Genomic DNA, 24,180 nt, shown 5'->3' with positions numbered 1-24,180 from the left:
TACTGCTTGACTCCAAACTTCAACTTCCACTAAACACTGTCAACTCTGTTCTCTCTCTTAAACTCCAACTTCAACTGTCGTGTTCCCGCCTCTGACACCTCAGGACCCCTAGGAGAGCGTTCTCATTCGCCTGATCCCGCCCACTGGTGTGACCTTATTATCGTGAGGGGGTGGCTAGGCTTTAATGGCTGTGTGTTGTACCTGGGTGTGGGTTTTTGGTGGTAACAAGGAGGGTGGACACTTTTGTGACTACCTGGTTTTGCCAGGGCGTCACACTATTATCACCAGCCCTAGAGATAACCAACTCAGCAGCGGCGGCGGTTCCCCCATAATAACTGCAACCCGCAGGTGGCGTCACATCAATGACTTTAATCTCCCCTGTAAATACTCCCCATAAAAAAAAGGACCCAGGGCACGGGACCGGTCAACGGCCACCAAAGTGACAATCCTCAGTTATACACTGCCCGGGACCGAGTACCCCATTCCCTGGGCGACACACTTATATACACACACACGGTAAAATAAAAAAATAAAAAGTGGACGTTTGTGATCAGCACATCCGCAACAACCCAAGTTATAAAACTGTACAACCCATTAGATGAATGCAATTTCTAAAAATAAAATAAACATGAAAATGTTAAAAAAAAAAGTGATCAGAAAGTTGTATAGAAAAAAAAAAAAATGGTATCACTAAAAATGTCACTTTGTCTTGCAAAAAATGTGGCCCCCTAAACTCAATTTCTATCCGCGGCCTCTTATACCCAATCGAGTTTGAAACCCCCTGATGTAAATGATGTATTCTCTTTTGTGTCTCATACAGACTGGAACATAAGTTGAGTTGCTGACTAAGCTTGAGGCCACACGGGGATTGCTTCGTGTTCTCGCATGACATTCGGCTCACGCTCGCAGCACGGCGGAAGCAGAGTGTCATGCGAGGGTCATGCGACTGTGGTCCGATCGTGCGATCAGACCACAACTGCAGGGGGAGGGCTGGCGCTGCAGAGGAGAGGGAGGGATTTATCAACCCCTCTCCTCCATTGCCGACTATTGCGATTCTCTCACTAGGCCTAAGACGTCTCTGTGGCGCCGCTGCGGCTTCAGACGCCACAGGGTACTGCACCTCAACCGAGGTGCGGTATTCATCCTGGATGCAGACGGCACCCGCGACCTGTTCCACGGCCAAGGAACTGGTTTTGGAGGGAACCACAACAGAAAGGGTACACCAAAGGGACACCGGCTCTGACCTCCGAACTAACTGGGATCGGCTGGAGCCCATCACAGCGGAGACCTGCACGCCAAGGGTGACGAACTTCCAGTGAGTAAAGACCTTTGACTGCAACCTCCATGTCGCTCCCTTTCTTCCTGCGCCATCAGCCCTGTGCTCCTGCAATACACTACTACCACCGACCTCCTCCCTGGGGCCTAGCTCTACCTGTGGAGAGCTGCAACATCCGAGCTGCATTACCATCCACCCAAGAAGAGACTCTACAGCAGCGGCTCCCATATTAGTCGCATACCATAGGTGGAAAATAACTCCGGCACACTCCAAAGAATTATGCTGCTGCACACAACACTAACACAGGTTCCCCTTTCTCATAGCTTAACCCCTTCACGACCGCGGGCAGTAAAATTACGTCCTATTTTAACATGACTTAACGACCAGGGACGTAATTTTACGGCCTAAAGTTCATTTGATTGCAGTGGCCATAACAACGGCTTTCAAATGATGTCCCCTGCTGTTTCTTACAGCAGGGGACCTTTGCTTCACCCCAGGGGGGGTGGCATCGCCACCCCCATCGACGATCGATGTGATTGGCTGTTCAAATCTGAACCGCCAACCACATCTTTCGCACTGATTTCGGTAAAAATAATGCCGGAATTAGTGCGATACTATGAGATCCGGCTATGATGTGCTGTAGCAGGTACAGCAGATCATAAGTGGATCTCAAACATGCCGCCCCCAGCCCCTGCAGCACTGATTGGAGCGATCGTGCTATGACGCGCAATCGCTCCAATCAGTGTGCAGTGGGGCGGTCTGATCTGCCGGTGGCCGCCCTCCCCAGGCCTGTGCTGGTCTGGGGACCCTCCCCGAACATGTCTGCACCGTGCAGCACTGGCTGGTACTAGTGGTACCACGCCACCGCTGCTGCTGCCGCTGCTGTCACAGAGCAGGAGCGGTGAGTATTGTGCTCACCTTGCAGCCCCGGCGCGCTCTTGTGATTGCTCCTGCGCGCTTCCGTAATGGCCCCTGCTCGTGCCCCCCTGCGATCTGCCCCCCCGACATCCCGATCTTCCCCCCCGACATCCCGATCTGCCCCCCCGACATCCCGATCTGCCCCCAAGACATCCCGATCTGCCCCCCGCCATCTCTATTCTGCAGCTCCTCTGGTATCTCCCTCCTCCTCTGCTCTCCTTGCAGCCCCTGCGCGCTCTTGTGATTGCTCCTGCGCGCTCCCGTAATGGCCCCTGCCCGTGCCCCCCTGCGATCTGCCCCCCCGACATCCCGATCTGCCCCCCCGACATCCCGATCTGCCCCCCGCCATCTCTATTCTGCAGCTCCTCCGGTATCTCCCTCCTCCTCTGCTCTCCTTGCAGCCCCTGCGCGCTCTTGTGATTGCTCCTGCGCGCTCCCGTAATGGCCACTGCACGTGCCCCCCTGCGATCTGCCCCCCGACATCCCGATCTGCCCCCCGACATCCCGATCTGCCCCCCGACATCCCGATCTGCCGGCCTCCCCCGTGATCTCTATTCTGCAGCTCCTCCGGTATCTCCCTCCTCCTCTGCTCTCCCCCTCCCCCTCTGCTCTCCCCATCCCCCTCTGCTCCCCCCCTCCCCCTCTGCTCTCCCCCTCTGCTCTCCCCCTCCCCCTCTGCTCTCCCCCCGACGTCCTCTTACCTGTCTTCACCGGCCGATCACATCTGCCTCCATCGCTGGGTCCTTCTTCATGGGTCTTCTGCTGAGCTGTCCAACTTCCTGCCTGCTGCTGCTGTAAAGCTGTTCCTCCTGCTAATCCTCTGGGTACTGTGAGTATAACTTTTTTTTTTTTTTTTCTTTTTTTTCCTCTATCCCCTTTCCATTTTTACACCTCGTGCGTCCCGCCGAGCGCTGATCAGGGATGCAGATAACGTATCTGCATCCGTGGTCAGTTTTCGGCGGGACTTTTTTTTTCCCGTATCCCCGACGCTTTTTGTATCGCATCAGTCCGTGCGTCCCGCCGAGCGCTGATCAGAGATGCTCATAACGGATCGGCATCCCTGCTCAATTTTTGGCGTGACAAAAAGCATCGGGGATACGGAAAAAAAAGTCACGCCAAAAATTGAGCAGGGATGCCGATCCGTTATGTGCATCCCTGATCAGCGCTCGGCGGGACGCACGGACTGATGCGATACAAAAAGCATCGGGGATACGGAAAAAAAAGTATCGCATCTGTCCGTGCGTCCCGCTGAGCGCGGATCAGCATCCCTGCTCAATTTTTGGCGTGACTTTTTGTTTTTTTTCCGTATCCCCAGCGCTTTTTGTATCTCATCCGACCGTGCCTCCTGCAGCGGCCGATCAGTGCACTGCGTCTGTGCGTTTGAAAAGTCAAATGGCGTTCCTTGTCTTCTGAGCCCTGCCATGCGCCCAAACAATTGATTTCCACCACATATGAGGTATCTGCGTACTCGGGAAAAATTGCACAATACGTTTTATGGTGCATTTTTTCCTGATACCGTTGTAAAAAGAAAAAAAAAAAAAAAGCTACCTTGTTGCTGCAAAAATTTAAAAAAAAATAAATAATTTTCACGGTTCAACGTTATCAACTTTCAGTGGAGCCCCTGGGGGTACAAGGGCCTCACTAAACATCTAGATAAATTCCTTGAGGGGTCTAGTTCCAAAATGGGGTAATTTGTGGGGGAGCTCCACTGTTTAGGCACCATAGGGGGGGTCTAAAAACGTGACATGGCGTCCGCTAATGATTCCAACCAATTTTGCTGTCAAATGGTGCCCTTCTCTTCTGAGCCACGCCATGCGCCCAACAATTACTTTCCACCACATGTGAGGTATCTGCGTACTCAGGAGAAATTGCACAATACGTTTTATGGTGCATTTTTTCCTGATACCCTTGTGAAAAAAAAGCTACCTGGTTCAAGTACCAGTTCTGTGGTAAAACAAAAGAAAATTGTATCCATGGCTCAACATTATCGACTTCTGTGGAGCCCCTTGGGGCTCACCAAACATCTAGATAAACTCCTTGAGGGGTCTAGTTTCCAAAATGGGATCACTTGTGGGGGAGCTCCACTGTTTAGGCACCTCAGGTGGTGTCCAAACGTGACATGGTATCCGCTAATGATTCCAACCAATTTTGCTGTCAAATGGTGCTCCTTCTCTTCTGAGCCCCGCCATGCGCCCAAACAATTACTTTCCACCACATATGAGGTATCGTCGTACTCAGGAAAAAATGCACTATAAATTTCATGGTGTATTTTTTCCTGATACCCTCTTGGAAAAAAAAGCTACTTAGTTGAAGCAACAGTTTTGTGGTAAAAAAAAAAAAATATTTTCACAGCTCAACTTTATAAACTTTTGTGAAGCCCCCAGGTGTTCAAAGTGCTCACCAAACATCTAGAAAAATTATTTGAGGGCTCTAGTTTCCAAAATGGGGTCACTTGTGGGGGCGCTCCATTGTTTAGGCACCTCAGGGGGTCTTCAAACCTGACATGGCGTCCGCTAATGAGTGCAGCTAATTTTGCGTTCAAAAATTCAAATGGCGCTCCTTGCCTTCCGAGCACTGCCGTGTGCCCAAACATTTGATTTCCACCACATATGAGGTATCTGCGTACTCAGGAGAAAATGGACAATACATATTATGTTGCATTTTTTCCCGATACCCTTGTGAAAAAAAAAGCTACCTAGTTGAAGCAACAGTTTTGTGGTAAAATCTTTTTTTTTTCTTTTCACGGCTCAACGTTATAAACGTCTGTGAAGCCCCCAGGTGTTCAAAGTGCTCACCAAACATCTAGAAAAAATATTTGAGGGCTCTAGTTTCCAAAATGGGGTCACTTGTGGGGGAGCTCCATTGTTTAGGCACCTCAGGGGGTCTTCAAACCTGACATGGCGTCCGCTAATGAGTGCAGCTAATTTTGCGTTCAAAAATTCAAATGGCGCTCCTTCCCTTTCGAGATCTGCCGTGTGCCCAAACAATTGATTTCCACCACATATGAGGTATCTGCGTATTCAGGAGAAAATGGACAATAGATTTTATGTTGCATTTTTTCCCGATACTCTTGTGAAAAAAAAAGCTACCTAGTTGAAGCAACAGTTTTGTGTTAAAAAATTTTTTTTTTCTTTTCACGGCTCAATGTTATAAACTTCTGTGAAGCCCCCAGATGTTCAAAGTGCTCACCAAACATCTAGAAAAATTATTTGAGGGCTCTAGTTTCCAAAATGGGGTCACTTGTGGGGGAGCTCCATTGTTTAGGCACCTCAGGGGGTCTTCAAACCCGACATGGCAACCGCTAATGAGTGCAGCTAATTTTGTGTTCAAAAATTCAAATGGCGCTCCTTGCCTTTCGACCTCTGCCGTGCACCCAAACAATTGATTTTTACCCCATATGGGGTATCAGCGTACTCAGGAGAAAATGCACAATAAATTGTAGGGTGCACTTTCTCTTTTCTCCCTTGTAAAAATGAAAATTTTATGGCTAAAGTAACATTTTTGTGTTAAAAAGTAAAATTTACATTTTTTCCTTCCACATTGCTTTGGTTCCTGTGAAGCACCTAAAGGGTTAATAAAATTCTTGGATGTGGTTTTGAGCAGTGTGAGGGGTGCAGTTTTTAGAATGGGGTCACTTTTGGGTATTTTCTGTCACCTCGGCCTCTCAAAGTCACTTCAAATGTGATGTGGTCCTTAAAAAAATTATTTTGTAAATTTTGTTGGAAAAATTAGAAATTGCTGATGAACTTTGACCCCTTCTAACTTCCTAACGAAAAAAAAATTTCTTTCGAAAATTGCGCTGGTGTAAAGTAGACAAGTGGGAAATGTTATTTCGTAACTATTTTCTGTGACATATTTCTCAGATTTATGGGCATAAATTTTCAAAGTTTGAAAATTGCGAAATTTTCAAAATTTTCGCACAATTTCCTAAATTTTCACAAATAAACGCAAAAAGTATCGGCCTAAATTTACCACTGACATGAAGTACAATATGTCACGAAAAAGCAATCTCCGAATCGCCAGGATCCGTTGAAGCGTTCCAGAGTTATAACCTGTCAAAGTGACACTGGTCAGAATTGCAAAAAATGGCCCGGTCATTAGGGTGTTTTAGTGGCCGGGGGTGAAGGGGTTAAAGCAGTTTGTCTACGGTAACGCGGACATAGACCCGTGAGATATAAGATTTGTTTCCTATAATATAGTCAGTAAAATCATTATCATCGCTGACCACCTGTCCCCCTTCTTTAACATCGTTATACATGTTATGAAACCTATATTTAAAGTTTCAGGCCGTCTTCTATGGATCATACACATTGGTATTAGCTTTAATTGCTTTCCTTGTGCCCTTCATTAGTTTCTACTGTTCTTTGAGAAAGGCATAGCTTGCCGAAAACGTTCTGTGACACTGTCTGTATGAGGGTATGTGCGCACGTTGCTTTTTACCTGCTTTTTACCTGCTTTTTTGCTGCTTTTTCTTCTGCGCTGTTTAATGCCAAAATGGATGTGTTCTTCTATTCAAGCAAAGTCTATGGGAATTTGGGTTTCTTGTTCACACTATGTTGTTCAAAATGCTGCCTTTTTGTGGCAGAACTTTGGTCAAAAACTCAGCTTTGCAGTGCAAAACCCAAATGGCAAAAACAATTGACATGTTGCTTCTTTGAAAAGCTGAGTTTTTGACCAAAGTTCTGCCTCAAAAAGGCAGCATTTTGAACAACATAGTGTGAACAAGAAACCCAAATTCCCATAGACTTTGCTTGAATAGAAGAACACATCCATTTTGGCATTAAACAGCGCAGAAGAAAAAGCAGCAAAAAAGCAGGTAAAAAGCAACGTGCGCACATACCCTAACACCAATTTTCACTACGGACTATACTACAATAAAAAGATATTTGTTTGAACATAATTCTTTGGAGTGTGCCGGAGTTATTTTCTATTATTTTTGACTTTTTACTCCAGAGCACCTTGGCAGTTGTGCCTGGCTTTCTCTATTTTTTTTTTTTTTTATATACCATAGGTGGCGTCACGAATAGCTACTCCCATCATCCTTATCCCCATCTTTATTGGCACCGACAAGGTCACGAAACCGGGCCAGGCCGCTGTGACATCACAAACTGACACCGGCCCGTTGATGAGTAACCCCAGAGACCCCGTGGGCGTGTCAATTGGTGTCACGAACAGGATTTCGTGCCCGCAACCAACGGGTACTGTGCGCCTCAAAGACTGTGTCAAAGACATTCATTGAAAGCTAAAGGCGCCATTAACTGCGCAGCACGGGAAAAGAAGGAGCGTGTCTTCGTGGGCGAAACCCTGGAAAATGGCGAGAAAGAGAGCCCCACTGCCAGAAACTGCCAGGAAACCCCAAACCCCCAGGCAAGGGTGGGAATTTAGCACTTGTCTACTGAGGAGGAGGATCATCTCCGTAGCCATGGCTGCAGCACCAGTGGTACCGTTCTCAATGCCATACCTCCCAGGAGCATCATGGCTACCGCAGTACGCGGGGGAAGCGTATATCCTGACTGATTTGAAAGATAGACTGTACAGTTTGTTCCGTTTGTACCCTCTGATGGAGAACCAGAAAATCAGCATCCTAATCAGCCAGCTGACTGGGGCAGCACGGCGGGAGGTTAAATCTTGGCCGAAGACCGAAAAGGGAACGGTGAAACAGATATTGGCCAAACTGAAAGAAACCTTCGACACCCGTACGGCGGCTTAGATACAGATGAGATTTTATGGGTGTGTCGCGGGCGGGGAGGCTGCCGCCGCGCGCTCGCTAACGCTCGGGCCCGGCGCTGCTGCGGCTTCTCGGTGGCTCGAGCGGTGGGCCGGATTCGGGGACTCGAGCGGCGCTCCTCACCCGTGAGTGAAAGGGGAGGTTGGTTTGGGGGATTTAGTCTGTGACGGCACCCACGGGTTGTGGTGAAGGTAGGCACCACCACTGCAGGTGATGGGGATCCCGGGAGCGATGGTAGGGAGCAGCTGGGATGTTGTTTTCCCCCTCCGTGGATAGGGGTCGGTGGTCCCGGGGCCCGGTGGTGTGACGGGGAGGCAGGGTTGGTGAGGTGCAGGGACAGCGCGGCGCGGTGCCGGATGGCATGGGTGTACTCACTCAGTAAGAGATGCACAAAGTCCTCGGTGAACCAAACGGCTGGATGGACGGGTCCCGCAGCCGGCTGCAGTGTCTCTCCCCGGACAGGTGATGGTGGCTGTCTTTCCCTGCACCTTGATGTACTTGTCTGACTACGATGGATTCCCAATGGTAGTCCGCTCCCCTGTGTATGGATGCCGGAGGAGCCCGTTTGCCCGCAGGCGCTGGCCCTTGGGTCTCTAGCCTTAGGCGGTAGCTGTATACCCTCACGGTGTGGGCGGTTGCCTTCTATCGGGTCTTTGGCTGTTAGGAAACCCTTGGGGTTCCGGTCACACTCGGATTTGACTATTGTTGGCGGCTCCAAGCCTGGTCGGGGTCCGATGGCCCTGCCTGTGTGTGCTGGCTTCACTTCGCTCCCCGGTCGGTACCGGCGGGCCAACGCCCGACCCCGGTCCTACGGTTCTGCGTTGCTTCACCACTCCTGCAGACGGCCACCACCGTCTGCCAACCTTGCTGTCAGTGCCTGGGTCACAAAGCCAGACACTCCTCTCTCTCTTCAACCTCCTCAACTCAACTACTGAACTGTTCTCTCTGTTTTTCCCACCTCCAGGCCTGTGAACTCCTCGGTGGGTGGGGCCAACCGCTTGGCTCCGCCCCACCTGGTGTGGACATCAGACCCTGGAGGAAGGCAACAAGGATTTTGGGGTTTTGTGTTTGGCTAATGTTACTGTCTAGTGGGGGTGGGGGGTGTTTGTGTGTTATCTGTGACGACCTGGCTAGTCCAGGGCGCCACAGGTGCAAACAAAAGGACAGTGTACGGGACTATGCTTTAAACCTTCAGGAGGCAATGAGAGCTGTTCGACAATTTGAACCAAATGGAGTACGGGATGAGGACCGGCTGCTGACTGACCAATTCATATGGGGACTCCGGTCTGATGCTCATCGGACCCAGCTGCGTATCGTGACCTTGCAGAATCCCGACCTCAGCTTTGCAGAGTTTAAGGATCGGGCTATCCGAGTGTTACGTGAAACAGCCCATCGTAGTGCCACGCTGCAGCAGCCGGGGTTAGTGCCGGCTACACCAACGACGGTGGGTGCCATTGAACAGACTCTGAGTAGAGGCTGAATTGCGGCTCCAGGTCCTGGAACTGACTTGAGGTATGGCTGCCCTGACCAAAGTGGTGCAATCTCAGCAGGGGACTCAGCAGACGGTGACCATTGAGCTGGCCTCCAGTCCTGACAACCTCCCCTGGCGGCGGCGAGGGAGAAATCTGTTGCCCCAGGTTACTAATCGTTACGACACTGACGGGCAACCGATTTGAAGTCGTTGTGACAAAGCAGGACACTATGCCAGAGGATGTCCCATGAGCGTACAGAACTTGTGGGCAGGAGCCGGCCATCAGGAACCAGCAACCAAGAAAAAGTAACAGTGAATATTTTCTATGCCAAAGTTAATGTTATATTGCATTTGACAGTACTGAAGATTTGATGTGTTTTGATGAGCATTGTGTCAGGAGTTTGCAACTATTTATGTGATGGTGCCTCCCATAAAGGGAGAAATGTTAATTTTTCTTGCATAACCAAAACTTTGCAGTTGTACCATTGTATGTTTTCTTGCAGCCCACGAACGTGCTGGGATTCGCTGTGGGGTTTTGTGGCGCCCCTGCGGCTTCAGGCGCCACAGGATACTGCACCTCAAATGAGGTGCGGTATTCATCCCGGATAGGGAGGAGGTCATTTGCCGGTGTGCATCATAATCCATTCAACACACAGCTTAATTGCCAACACCACTGGAACTGGGCTAGGGCAGGTGCTGGGGGTGGCCATGACGAGGCATGGGACCTCCTGCCCGCTAGTTCAGCAACCTAGGAGGTGTGGCAACTTTCAAGGGAAGTGAGTAGCAACATTACACATAGTTAGTCTAGTGCGGACCACGGTCCAAGCAAGACGCACCTATAGGCAAGCAAGTGCAGCACGGGACCCGCGGTCTGGAGCTGAAGACTTGACACGGGTTCTCAACCACAAGGGAAATCCCAGGGTTTGCAGAGAGCGCAGACGGCATCCACGACCCGTTCCACGGCCCAGGAGTTGGGGGTGGAGGGAACAACAACAGAAGGATACACCGAAGGGACACTGGTTGTGACCTACGAACTAACTGGGATCGGCTGGAGCCCATCACAGCGGAGACCTGCACTCAAGGGTGACAACCTTCCAGTGAGCAAAGACCTTTGACTGCAACCTCCATGTCGCTCCCTTTCTTCCTGTGCCATCAGCTCTGCGCTCCTGCAATAGACTACTACCACCATCATCCTCCCTGGGACCTAGCTCTACCTGTGGAGAGCGGCAACACCCGAGCTGCGTTACCATCTGCCCCAGAAGAGAGAGACTCTTCTGCAGTGGCGGCTCCCATATTAGGTGGCGTCACAAATAACTACTCAGATCATCCTCATCCACATCTTTATTGACACTGATGGGGTCACGAAACCGGGCCAGGCCACTGTGACATCCCAAACCGACACTGGCCTGGTGACGAGTAACCCCAGAGACCCCGTGGGCGCGTTATCTCCGCTATGCTCCCAATCACTGGCTGTGTTGGCCACTGCTGCACTAACTGATTGGCTGTAGGATTTACAAGATCTTTGTCATTAACCACCAAATACAGAGACTGGCAGGGACCCAAGCAGCGCTGGCATTTTTAATATTTTACAGCATTCTTTTTAAGTTTGCGATTAAGGCTCCTATACACATTAAAGTTTGATGAAACTGATCATTTCAGGAGTAATTGGTCAACTATACAACATGTGGTGGCCTCAAGACAGATGATGTCAGATGAGAAAAGGATCTGGCAAGATAAATTGTGGTAGCTGATCAGTTTGTTCTCCCTGGAGATATTCCTCCACTAGATGTTTGCCAACTACTGTTTCATAGAGACCATTGGAAATCCCGGCCGAGTAGAACGGTTGTGTATAGTCAGGAGGGATAGGCACGAGCCTATTGATTGTTTGGCCTAAAATTCTCTCCCGCGTATGGGGCTGTTAGTATTACACTGACAGTCAGGGTTAATACTCTGTACTACAGTAGTGCAGTGTATCACTTGAGCAATGAAAGCCTTGTTTATTGTATGATCGAACTAAGGAGGATTGTTGAAAATTTTTTAAGTGAAAAATTAAGATCACATTTTAGCAAGAGAGAAAGAGAATATTCTCCATCTTGAGGAACAAATACAGAAGGCAATTTGCTATATACAGTATGTGAGACAATCAAAAGAGAGTGTAGCGCCCCATGGGTCAGCTGCGGTTAACCTACTCGTCGCTGGGCCATCGACTGTCGTGGTCACAGGAGGCCTAGCCCGGCTCCATTGCCCCGAGGCGTACGGAAGATGGCAGGGGAGAGATGTTGGGGGTAGTTATGAGGTGTCTGTCGTGACGCCACCTGTGGTATGCGGCCAGGGAATTGGCCACCGCTGCTGTCACCATCCTCTGGGGCAGATGGTATCACTCTCCACAGGTAGGGTGGGCCCCGGTGAAGATGATGAGGGGAGTAGTAATGGTGGCAGGGAGCGCCAATACAGGTAATAGAGTCAGAGTCTATGGCTGCGGTTCCAGGTTGTTTCCTCACTTTAGTACGATGCCGCTCACCCAGGTAATAAAGGTCACTTGCTACGATGGGCTCCGTCGAACCCCTATCCCTTTAGAGGTCAGCCCGGTTTGGTGTTCGGTGGGTTTCTCTTTGTAACGCCTGTCTGTGGATCCCCTGACTTGAAGCTATGAGGAGACCCGGGGTTTCACGAGCTGTACTCTTGTCACTATATGCAGGTGCCACGGTTCCGATGTGGGGTCCGGCTTTGAAGCGAGGCCCCGCATCCTATATGGCACTGTGCTGTCGTGCGCTGTGTGGACACGGAAGCTTGAAACTTTCCATGTCCAGGCAGATTCTGGAAAACCAATGTGAAGTATGATCTTCCCTAGGGTCCTGCCGCCCTGTGTGGTGTCGGTTCCGTGGGGAGCAGAGATCCCTCTCCCCCCGGCAACTGCTGTAAACTTCTCCTTCTCACCGGAGCACCAGTAGATGCGACTGCTCCACTCCTCTCCTGCTGGAGAACTCTCTAACTGTTGTGTTGGCTCCTGACTCCCCCTGCTGGCTGCATCTTCCTCCTCCCAGGTCCTAAGCTAATGAGACTGGGGCCCCTGTTGAGGGCATCCTGTAAATGCCTCTGTCGGCGACCCCTTTATTACCCGACCCTAGCCCAGTCGCCAGTGGGAACAGAGCAACCTGGTGTGTATTTGAGTGTGTAATGTGGTGAAACTGGGACCGACCTCCTCAGGAACCGGGTTTAGCATTACACCCATTGTTGGGTGCAATACTCTGTGGCGACTGAAGCCTCAGGGGCACCACAAGAACATCCATTATTTTATGAGAGAGAGATAGAGAGCTCCTCATACATATATCGCACCTGCTGACCATCACAGATCTACATTTCCAGACTTGGGAAACTGATCCAGGAGGTCGGTGCTATGTGCCAGGTTCATCTGTATCTGTATCAAGAATGGGGATAAGGGAGTATTTATTTATTAAGGGGTGGTGTGGATGGTACCATAAAGTGGGAGCATCATCTAGTATCAAAGTTTGTGAGGGGAATAGCGGTACTGTGGGAATGTTATTCTGTGTGGGGACAAAAAAGGGGCTGAGTAACGAAGGCAGGAAAGGAACTGAAGGCAGGAAAGGGACCGAGGACCGAGGGCAGAAAAGGGCCAAGGGCAGAAAGGTGCCGAGGACAGAAAAAAGCCAAGGACAGGAAAGGGGCCGAGGAACGAGGGCAGGAAAGGGGCCGAGGAACGAGGGCAGGAAAGGGGCCGAGGAACGAGGGCAGGAAAGGGGCCAAGGCCAGGAAAGGGGCCGAGGACCAAGGGCAGGAAAGGGGCCGAGGACCAAGGGCAGGAAAGGGGCCGAGGACCAAAAGCAGGAAAGGGGCTGGGAACAGCATGTCCATCTTGAATTGTCCTCATACCTCTCCTCCTACTCCCTCTTTGACCAGCTACAATCTGGCTTCCGACCGCATCACTCTACTGAAACTGCTCTAACCAAAGTCACCAATGACCTACTAACCGCCAAAGCCAAGCGACACTACTCTGTCCTCCTCCTCCTGGACCTGTCCTCTGCCTTCGACACAGTAGACCACTTCCTCCTACTACAGATTTTCTCATCTCTGGGCATGACAGACTTGGCCCTATCTTGGATCTACTCATACCTAACCGACCGAACTTTCAGCGTCTGCCATTTTCACACCACTTCCTGATCTCGCCCCCTATCTGTCGGTGTCCCCCACGGTTCAGTTCCTGCTGTTCTCCATCTACACCTTCGGCCTGGGACAGCTCATAGAGTCCCACGGCTTTCAGTATCATCTCTATGCCGATGACTCACAGATCTACCTCTCTGGACCTGACATTACCTCCCTACTAACCAAAATTCCACAATATCTGTCTGCTATTTCATCCTTCTTCTCTGCGCTATTCATAAAGTTTAACATGGACAAAACAGAATTCATTGTCTTTCCTCCTTCTCACTCAACTCCTCCAACAAGCCTATACATCAAAGTTGATGGCTGCTCACTCTCCCCAGTCTCACAAGCTCATTGCCTTGGAGTAATCCTCGACTCTGCTCTATCCTTCAAGCCACACACCCAAACTCTCTTCACCTCATTCAGACTACAACTCAAAAATATCTTCTGGATCCGTGCTTTCCTTAAGGCCTCTTTCACACATTCGTAAAAAACCACGCACGTTTTTCACGGACGTGTCAGAGGTGCATTTTGCCCTCCGTGAGCCGTGTTTATGGCCTACGTGTGTTCTTCGTGTGTTATCCGTGATAACAGATGGAGAACGGGAACTTTCTGCTCACCCGTCCCTGGCGTTGCTGTTCTTCGGTCTCCGGTCCTGCCGACTCCCCGCTGCTGCGGCTTCCGGCCGCAGTGAAGTGAATATTCAATGAGCATAATGATCGGCGGTCGAAAGCAAGTGACAGCAACGGCAGAGACAGCAGGGCTGGAGAAGGTGAGTAGTTTTTTTTTATTTTCTCAAACACGTGTTTTCTCCAGCGCGTGTCACACGGAAAACCTCGCAGCAGACCCATTGATTTTAATGGGTCTACGTGTGCCCGTGTCTCCGGTACGTGAGGAAAAGGACCAAACACGTACCGGAGACAAGGACGTGTGAAAGAGGCCTAACCAAGAATCAGCAAAAACATTAGTGCATGCCCTCATGATCTCCTGCCTCTACTACTGCAACCTCCTGCTCTGTGGCCTCCCTTCCAACAATCTTGCACCCCTCCAATCTATTCTAAACTCTGCGGCCCGATTAATCCACCTGTCCTCTCGCTATTCCTTGGCCTCGCCACTCTGCCAATCCCTTTACTGGCTTCCCATTGCCCAAAGACTCCAGTTCAAAACATTAACCATGACATACAAAGCCACCCACAACCTGTCTTATCCTTACATCTGTGACCTAGTCTCCCGTTACTTACATGCACGCAACCTCAGATCCTCACAAGATCTCCTTCTCAACTCCTCTCTGATCTCCTCTTCCCACAATTGAGTACAAGATTTCTCCCGTGCCTCCCCCATACGCTCTACCTCAGCATATCAGACTCTCCCCTACTGTGGAAAGCTTCAAGAGGAACCTGAAGACTCATCTCTTCCAACAAGCCTACAACCTACAATAACCCTCAGTCCAGTACACCACTGCTCAACCAGCTCTGTCCTCACCTATTGTACCATCACCCATTCCCTGTAGACTGTGAGCCCTCGCGGGCAGGGTCCTCTCTCCTCCTATACCAGTCTGTTTTGTATTGTTAATGATTGTTGTACGTATACCCTCTTTCACTTGTAAAGCGCCATGGAATAAATGGCGCTATAATAAATAATAGTAATAATAATAATAATAATAATAATAAAAAGGGGCCGAGGAACGAGGGCAGGAAAGGGGCCGAGGAACAAGGGCAGGAAAGGGGCCGAGGCCAGGAAAGGGGCCGAGGACCAAGGGCAGGAAAGGGGCCGAGGACCAAGGGCAGGAAAGGGGCCGAGGACCAAAAGCAGGAAAGGGGCTGGGAACAGCATGTCCATCTTGAATTGTCCTCATACCTCTCCTCCTACTCCCTCTTTGACCAGCTACAATCTGGCTTCCGACCGCATCACTCTACTGAAACTGCTCTAACCAAAGTCACCAATGACCTACTAACCGCCAAAGCCAAGCGACACTACTCTGTCCTCCTCCTCCTGGACCTGTCCTCTGCCTTCGACACAGTAGACCACTTCCTCCTACTACAGATTTTCTCATCTCTGGGCATGACAGACTTGGCCCTATCTTGGATCTCCTCATACCTAACCGACCGAACTTTCAGCGTCTGCCATTCTCACACCACTTCCTGATCTCGCCCCCTATCTGTCGGTGTCCCCCACGGTTCAGTTCCTGCTGTTCTCCATCTACACCTTCGGCCTGGGACAGCTCATAGAGACCCACGGCTTTCAATATCATCTCTATGCCGATGACTCACAGATCTACCTCTCTGGACCTGACATTACCTCCCTACTAATCAAAATTCCACAATATCTGTCTGCTATTTCATCCTTCTTCTCTGCGCTATTCATAAAGTTTAACATGGACAAAACAGAATTCATTGTCTTTCCTCCTTCTCACTCAACTCCTCCAACAAGCCTATACATCAAAGTTGATGGCTGCTCACTCTCCCCAGTCTCACAAGCTCATTGCCTTGGAGTAATCCTCGACTCTGCTCTATCCTTCAAGCCACACACCCAAACTCTCTTCACCTCATTCAGACTACAACTCAAAAATATCTTCTGGATCCGTGCTTTCCTTAAGGCCTCTTTCACACGTTCGTAAAAAACCACGCACGTTTTTCACGGACGTGTCAGAGGTGCATTTTGCCCTCCGTGAGCCGTGTTTATGGCATACGTGTGTTCTTCGTGTATTATCCGTGATAACAGATGGAGAACGGGAACTTTCTGCTCACCCGTCCCTGGCGTTGCTGTCCGTGGTGCTGATCTTCGGTCTCCGGTCCTGCCGACTCCCCGCTGCTGCGGCTTCCGGCCGCAGTGAAGTGAATATTCAATGAGCATAATGATCGGCGGTCGAAAGCAAGTGACAGCAACGGCAGAGACAGCAGGGCTGGAGAAGGTAAGTAGTTTTTTTTTATTTTCTCAAACACGTGTTTTCTCCAGCGCGTGTCACACGGAACACCTCGCAGCAGACCCATTGATTTTAATGGGTCTACGTGTGACCGTGTCTCCGGTACGTGAGGAAAAGGACCAAACACGTACCGGAGACAAGGACGTGTGAAAGAGGCCTAACCAAGAATCAGCAAAAACATTAGTGCATGCCCTCATGATCTCCTGCCTCTACTACTGCAACCTCCTGCTCTGTGGCCTCCCTTCCAACAATCTTGCACCCCTCCAATCTATTCTAAACTCTGCGGCCCGATTAATCCACCTGTCCTCTCGCTATTCCTTGGCCTCGCCACTCTGCCAATCCCTTTACTGGCTTCCCATTGCCCAAAGACTCCAGTTCAAAACATTAACCATGACATACAAAGCCACCCACAACCTGTCTCCTCCCTACATCTGTGACCTAGTCTCCCGTTACTTACCTGCACGCAACCTCAGATCCTCACAAGATCTCCTTCTCAACTCCTCTCTGATCTCCTCTTCCCACAATTGCGTACAAGATTTCTCCCGTGCCTGCCCCATACGCTCTACCTCAGCATATCAGACTCTCCCCTACCGTGGAAAGCTTCAAGAGGAACCTGAAGACTCATCTCTTCCAACAAGCCTACAACCTACAATAACCCTCAGTCCAGTAGACCACTGCTCAACCAGCTCTGTCCTCACCTATTGTACCATCACCCATTCCCTGTAGACTGTGAGCCCTCGTGGGCAGGGTCCTCTCTCCTCCTATACCAGTCTGTTTTGTATTGTTAATGATTGTTGTACGTATACCCTCTTTCACTTGTAAAGCGCCATGGAATAAATGGCGCTATAATAATAAATAATAATAATAATAATAAAAAGGGGCCGAAGACCGAGGGCAGGAAAGGGGCCGAGGACCGAGAATAGGAAAGGGGCCAAGGACCGAGGGCAGGAAAGGGGCCGAGGACTGAGGGCAGGAAAGGGGCCGAGGAAAGGGGCCGAGGAACGAGGGCAGGAAAGGGGCCGAGGACCGAGGGCAAGAAAGGGGCCGAGGACCGAGGGCAAGAAAGGGGCCGAGGGCAGAAAAGGGGCTGAGGACCAAGGGCAGGAAAGGGGCCGAGGCTGAGGGCAGAAAGGGGCTGAGGACCGAGGGCAGGAAAGGGGCTGAGGGCAGAAAGGGGCTGAGGACCAAGGGCAGAAAGGGGCTGAGGGCAGACGGGTTTCCTCACTTCCGGCCTCTCATAGTTGGGGCGTCTGTATCTATCAGAGGAAAAGGAACAAAAACCTCACGATTCCTAGAAATCAGCGAGAGAAAAACCCCAAGAAAGTCTCAGAGCTGAAGGGGTTAATGCCCCTTGCCCCAGTAATGGGGAATCTCCACATACCTCCTCCTGCAGAGCTGCACAGCAGATATATGGTAGATGCTAACTCCTAGTGGGTAGAAGGACCTGTGGGCGTGGCCGGCTTGGTTGGTGGTTTCCTCCCCTCCACTATCAGCTATGTCAGTGGAGGCCTCACCCCTTCTGGTCACATGGGCATGACGTCAGCATAGGTCCCTCTGGCCAGTAGGATTTAGACATTACACTAGATATATGGCTGCTCTGTGCTTACAGGACCTGTGATGATGTCACATGGAGGGGAGGAGTCAGGGGTCACATGATCAGCTCCTCAGTGTATGCAGGACTCTGCTGTGCTGGTTGTCATGGTGCTGGATGAGGGGCAGGTTATGTGTGGGGTCAGGAGGGGTTTGTGGATGTAGCAGAGCTGTGTGTGTACGAGGTGTACGGAGCAGAGCCGAGTGTGTACGAGGTGTACGGATCGTAGCCTTGTGTGTATACAAGGTGTACGGAGCAGAGCTGTGTGTGTACGAGGTGTACGGAGCAGAGCTGTGTGTGTACGAGGTGTACGGAGCAGAGCCGTGTGTGTATACAAGGTGTACGGAGCAGAGCCGTGTGTGTACGATATGTACGGAGCAGAGCCATGTGTGTACGAGGTGTACAGAGCAGAGCCGTGTGTGTACGATGTGACTGACTCTTGGTCCCGTTTCACCCATTATCCGCTCCTCCCGTCTCCCCCATTATCCGCTCCTACCGTCTCTCACTATTCCCCGCTCCTCCCTTCTCTCACTATTCCCCCGCTCCTCCTTTCTCTCACTATTCCCCCGCTGTCAGTGGTGATGTCACTCAGGTAGTGTCGGTGTGTGTGTGGTGATGATGGGGGCGGTAGTGCCTGCGTGTGTGAGGTGAAGATGGGGGCAGTAGCGCCTGCACGTGTGCGGTGATGATGGGGGCAGTAGTGCCTGTGTATGTGCGGTGATGATGGGGCGGTAGTGCCTGTGTATGTGCGGTGATGATGGGGCGGTAGTGCCAGTGTGTGTCCTGTGATGATGGGGGCGGTAGTGCCTACGTGTGTGCGGTGATGATAGGGTCTCTCTCTCCCTTTGTCATGAAAAGTTTAAAAAAAAACGGATTTGTTGCATCAGTTTTTCGCATACACAATCTGCGACAGATCCATTGCATCTGGCACAAACCGGATTGTGCCAGATGGCAAAAAATGGATGAGTGAAACCAGCCTGTGTCTATCCTTGCCGTGCCATCTGCCTTGCTAGTGACTCTGCCTGTTCATTCTGGCCTAATAGTGCTAGAGACTCTGCCTGTCTGTACTGTCTGCCTCAGGCTACCCTTGTGGTCCATGTCTACACTTGAGACTCAGCCCTGTCTGCTCTCGTGTTCACCACTGCCCTGGAGGTCAGCTGCCACAGTCCCAGTCTTTAGCCCATTAATGGGTAGCCCGGGGTTCCCCTGTGGTCCAGTGGGTCCACTTCAGCTCGCTGCAGCACCATCTCAGGCAGAGAGCGTTACAGCGACCCATGAAAAATCTGGAAAGAGCTGTAGGCACGCAGCATCAAACTGGATATAAACAGTAAAAAACTGAAAAGCGATAGTGTTGGCCCCCTTAAAAATAGTCTTGGTGAAATGGTGGAAGGGGATGAGGGTAAAGCCAACCTGCTGAATGACTTTTTTCTACGGTTTTTATACAAGAAAATGCCATGGCAGATGACATGACCAGTGATACCATAAATTCACCCTTGAATATTACCTGCTTAACCCAGCAGGAAGTACGCCGCCGCCTCGAAATCACTAAGGTTGACAAATCTCCGGGCCCGGATGCTATACACCCCAGAGTACTACAGGAATTGAGTTCTGTGATAGATAGACCATTATTTTTAATCTTCTCAGATTCCTTAATAACAGGGTCGGTACCGCAGGACTGGCGCATAGCAAATGTGGTGCCAATATTCAAAAAGGGGACAAAAACTGAGCCGGGAAATTATAGGCCGGTAAGTTTAACCTCTACGGTTGGTAAAATCCTTGAGGGTTTCTTGAGAGATGCTATACTGGAGTATCTCAAGAAAAATAACCTTATGACAGAGTATCAACATGGGTTTATGAGGGATCGATCCTGTCAAACTAATTTGATCAGCTTCTATGAAGAGGTAAGTTCAAGCCTGGACCAGGGAAATGCAGTGGATGTTGTGTATATGGACTTTTCAAAAGCTTTTGATACGGTGCCACACAAAAGGTTGGTACATAAAATGAGAATAATGGGGATAGGAGAAAATATGTGTAACTGGGTTAAAAACTGGCTCAGTCATAGGAAACAAAGGGTGGTTATTAATGGTACGTACTCGGACTGGGTCTCAGTTCATAGTGGGGTACCACAGGGGTCAGTATTGGGCCCGCTTCTTTTCAACATATTTATAAATGACCTTGTTGGGGGCATGCGGAGTAGAATTTCAATATTTGCAGATGATACTAAACTCTGCAGGGTAATCAATACAGAGGAGGATAATTTTATATTACAGGGAGATTTATGTAAATTGGAGGATTGGGCTGAGAAGTGGCAATTGAAGTTTAATGTAGATAAATGTAAGGTCATGCACTTGGGTAGAGGAAATAACATTTATGATTATGTACTTAATTGTAGAACACTGGGTAAAACAGGCACAGAAAAAGACTTGGGTGTATGGGTGGATGGTAAACTTCACTTTAGTGGACAGTGTCAGGCAGCTGCTGCCAGGGTAATAAAATAATGGGATGTATTATAAGAGGTATAAGTGTTCATGAAAAAAATATAGTTCTACCTCTGTACAAGTCACTAGTGCGACCGCACTTAGAATACTGTGTACAATTCTGGTCACCGATATATAAGAAGGACATAGCTGAACTGGAGAGGGTGCAGAGAAGAGCCACCAAGATTATTAGAGGAATGGGTGGGCTGCAATACCAAGACAGGTTATTAAACTTGGGGTTATTTAGTTTGGAAAAACGAAGGCTTAGGGGGGATCTAATCACAATGTATAAATATATGAGGGGACAGTACAGAGACCTTTCCAAAGATCTATTTACACCTAGGCCTGCGACTGGAACACGGGGGCATCCGCTACGTCTTGAGGAAAGAAGGTTTAATCATAATCACAGACGAGGATTCTTTACTGTACGAGCAGTGAGACTATGGAACTCTCTGCCGCATGATGTTGTAATGAGTGATTCACTACTAACATTTAAGCAGAGCCTGGATGCCTTTCTTGAAAAATTTAATATTACCAGTTATGTATATTAGATTTTATGACAGGGTATTGATCCAGGGAACTAGTCTGATTGCCGTATGTGGAGTCAGGAAGGAAATTTTTTCCCCATTGGAACTTGTTTGCCACATTGGGGTTTTTTTGCCTTCCTCTGGATCAACATGTTAGGCTACGGGTTGAACTAGATGGACTTAGAGTCTCCCTTCAACCTTAAAAACTATGATACTATGATACTATGATGATATTGCATCTTTTTCTTGCATACATCATTTCCTCTTATTGTCTGTTACACAGCAGATAATGTCCCAAGATTGATGATCACAAATATTCACATTATTTTATAGAAAATGAAATGCAGTCTGTGGGAGATTATCCTAATCTGATTATTCAGGGAGACCCCAAATTTTGATATTATTTCTGCGTCCCCTGATCTCAAGAACCTCCAGGTGTTTCTGGTACTCACAGATAGCCTCATGTTAATCAAAATCCTCTTCCAGGGTTTCTGCTCTTTCAAAAATGAGCTCTATGTCCCTCCTAATATTTGCAATTTCTAATCGACAGGCCTCTTTAGCCTCAGATATGAGGGATTTAAAATATTCTTTGGTAGAAAGCTCTTCTAAATAAGAACACCATTTTTCTTCGCCTCTATCTTTGGTCCCCAGTTCATATTCTGGAGATGGACTGAGTTTACATTAGAAATCTGAGCAAGCAGAAAAATCTGCTGGATTGCTGTCAGCGCAGGATCATCTACTTCATAAGGGTCTTGGTGCTGTTTATACATGGAGGGTTGTGTTATAATCTTTTGCACTTTTGGGGCAGAATTCTTCTCCCTGTGTTAACTTCACCAACCTGCTTTGCTAGGGCCTTACCAGTGTCCTCATATGTCTCAGCACAGAGGAATTCATCAGAGGAAGCAGGCCGAAGATCTCTGCATGTGTCCGCTGTCTCACTATCCCCTTAGCGGCCTCTAAGTCCAGTACTACATCATTCTTTAAGAGAGATGATTATTATTATTATTATTATTTATTATTATAGCGCCATTTATTCCATGGCGCTTTACAAGTGAAAGAGGGTATACGTACAACAATCATTAACAGTACAAAACAGACTGGTATAGGAGGAGAGAGGACCCTGCCCACGAGGGCTCACAGTCTACAGGGAATGGGTGATGGTACAATAGGTGAGGACAGAGCTGGTTGAGCAGTGGTCTACTGGACTGAGGGCTATTGTAGGTTGTAGGCTTGTTGGAAGAGGTGGGTCTTGAGGTTCCTCTTGAAGCTTTCCACGGTAGTGAAGAGTCTCATGTGCTGAGGTAGAGCGTTCCAGAGTATGGGGGATGCACGGGAGAAATCTTGTATGCGATTGTGTGAGATGTCCCTGTGTGACCTTTTTCTGTATCATTTTCTGTATCACGCTAACGCATGGTCGTCGATCATTACCTTGTGTGTGGCTACCGCGTCTATCTGTACGAACTCATCAAGGGGCCTAGGGACCAGAGTACACAATGCAAAAGGTGTCGATTTGATCAGGAAACATTGGGAAGTTTTCCTGACCATTTAGTGAGGCCATCAGACGGCTCCTTGTGTTTACAATACGGTCTTATCTCTATCAAAATTTGCTACCCAACATCAGACTCCCCCCCCCCCTACATACTGCTCATAAATAAATGTATGTACCTTTAATACTTAATAATTATACCTGCCTATCCTACATGTGCGGGGGTTAATAACATTATAACAGCCGCTCAGATGTAAGCCGTGTACCGGGGTGGGTTCTTTAGTATACAGCTAAGTCATGAACAGGAAATAAACGGCCCCAAAACTAGATCAACTAATGATAGTACTTTACTACAATTTGGATATAAATGCAATCAAAACAGGGGAAGACACTTAGGGAAAGTCCACAGACACTCAGTGAAGAGGCTGAGACACTTGTGCTATACAGCGTGGCACCTTACAATGAGTCAACTAAAATATATACACTATACGTTACCTACAGGCATGGCTGGATATTCCAACTGCCAACTACCTATTAATAATCTTAAACATGAAAAATATTGGATGAGTGAAATAAAAGCCTCCCGCGGTATAGTACAACAGTTTAAAAACTTAAGATAAATTTACTTTAACCCCCAATTGACTGTTCCCCTGCCTCAATATAAATATATATAAATAAAAAAAAAAGATATAAATAGTGCACATTAATGGAGGATCCTTCCCATGATTCACCTTGAATGACCAAACAACGACTATATATATACAACGACTGCTTAGCGAAGAGAATAAAAACTTAAATAAATAACACATATATTGTTCAACACAAGCTTGCCCCTGGATGAGCTCAATTATGGCCGTGATAGGCCTTACCAACCTCAGGGTGTAAGTGAGATCATTGTGGTCCACACAGAAGCCTCAATAGTGAAGAATTAGATGACAAAGCCTTGGAAACTATGGTCCCAAATTATGATTGTGCAGTAAATGTGGCCTGACAGGGTTACTATGCCTATCTAAACTAACTACAGAATCTGACTCAGATTCAAATATTCTGGCGCGAAACTGGTGTGAGGTGCGTGCACGGTTACCCACTGCGATGGCGCAGAGGGCCTTAGTTATCTTACCGACCCGGGTCTGCTCTGGACAATATGTCTGAAGTACACAGTCAGATGTGAGGCCTCTCCAACAGATGAGCAATACTGCTGGTCACTGTGGCTTGTCTACTGGGCAACGTCCTATCAACTTCACGACAGCGTCCTTTCAGCAATCTTCTCCCATCTGGTAAGGATTCGGATACAGTCACGGTCAGCTCCGCTCTGTCACAGCTCTGGTCAAGATGATAGATGTCTACTAGCAAATTTTCTCTTCCCTCTTCTGCACTTCCTCTGTCTCTGTGTTCACTCACTGCCAACTGTCAACTGCTCCCAAGATGGCCACCACTTTACTTACTGTGATGTGCTTTTTTATTAGTCTGTAGCTCCGCCCGCATCTGAGCTACCTATTGCAGTCTTTCATCTGTGCTGAGAAGCAGCGCCCTCTTGTGGTTGAAAATGACATTTTTGTCTCTTGTAAAGTATTATCACATCATTACTGATAACAAGCAGGTAGTAATATAATATATAATAA

At 48.9% G+C, this 24,180-nt stretch overlaps 2 protein-coding genes across 2 annotated transcripts in view; both read right to left on the bottom strand.

The window, feature by feature from the left end:
• The window catches only part of LOC142312267 (oocyte zinc finger protein XlCOF29-like), a 259,631-nt gene that overhangs the window by 83,978 nt on the left and 151,473 nt on the right, over positions 1-24,180 (bottom strand). The window lies entirely within an intron of this gene.
• The window catches only part of LOC142312274 (uncharacterized), a 201,713-nt gene that overhangs the window by 90,872 nt on the left and 86,661 nt on the right, over positions 1-24,180 (bottom strand). The window contains 1 exon segment of the mRNA XM_075351208.1: positions 18,478-18,500. Within this exon segment, the coding sequence (XP_075207323.1) occupies positions 18,478-18,500 (23 nt within the window).

The sequence above is a fragment of the Anomaloglossus baeobatrachus genome, chromosome 5 (genome assembly GCF_048569485.1).
Source record: "Anomaloglossus baeobatrachus isolate aAnoBae1 chromosome 5, aAnoBae1.hap1, whole genome shotgun sequence".
NCBI classification, from domain to species: Eukaryota; Metazoa; Chordata; class Amphibia; order Anura; family Aromobatidae; genus Anomaloglossus; species Anomaloglossus baeobatrachus.
This window is presented reverse-complemented; position numbering and strand designations above follow the sequence as displayed.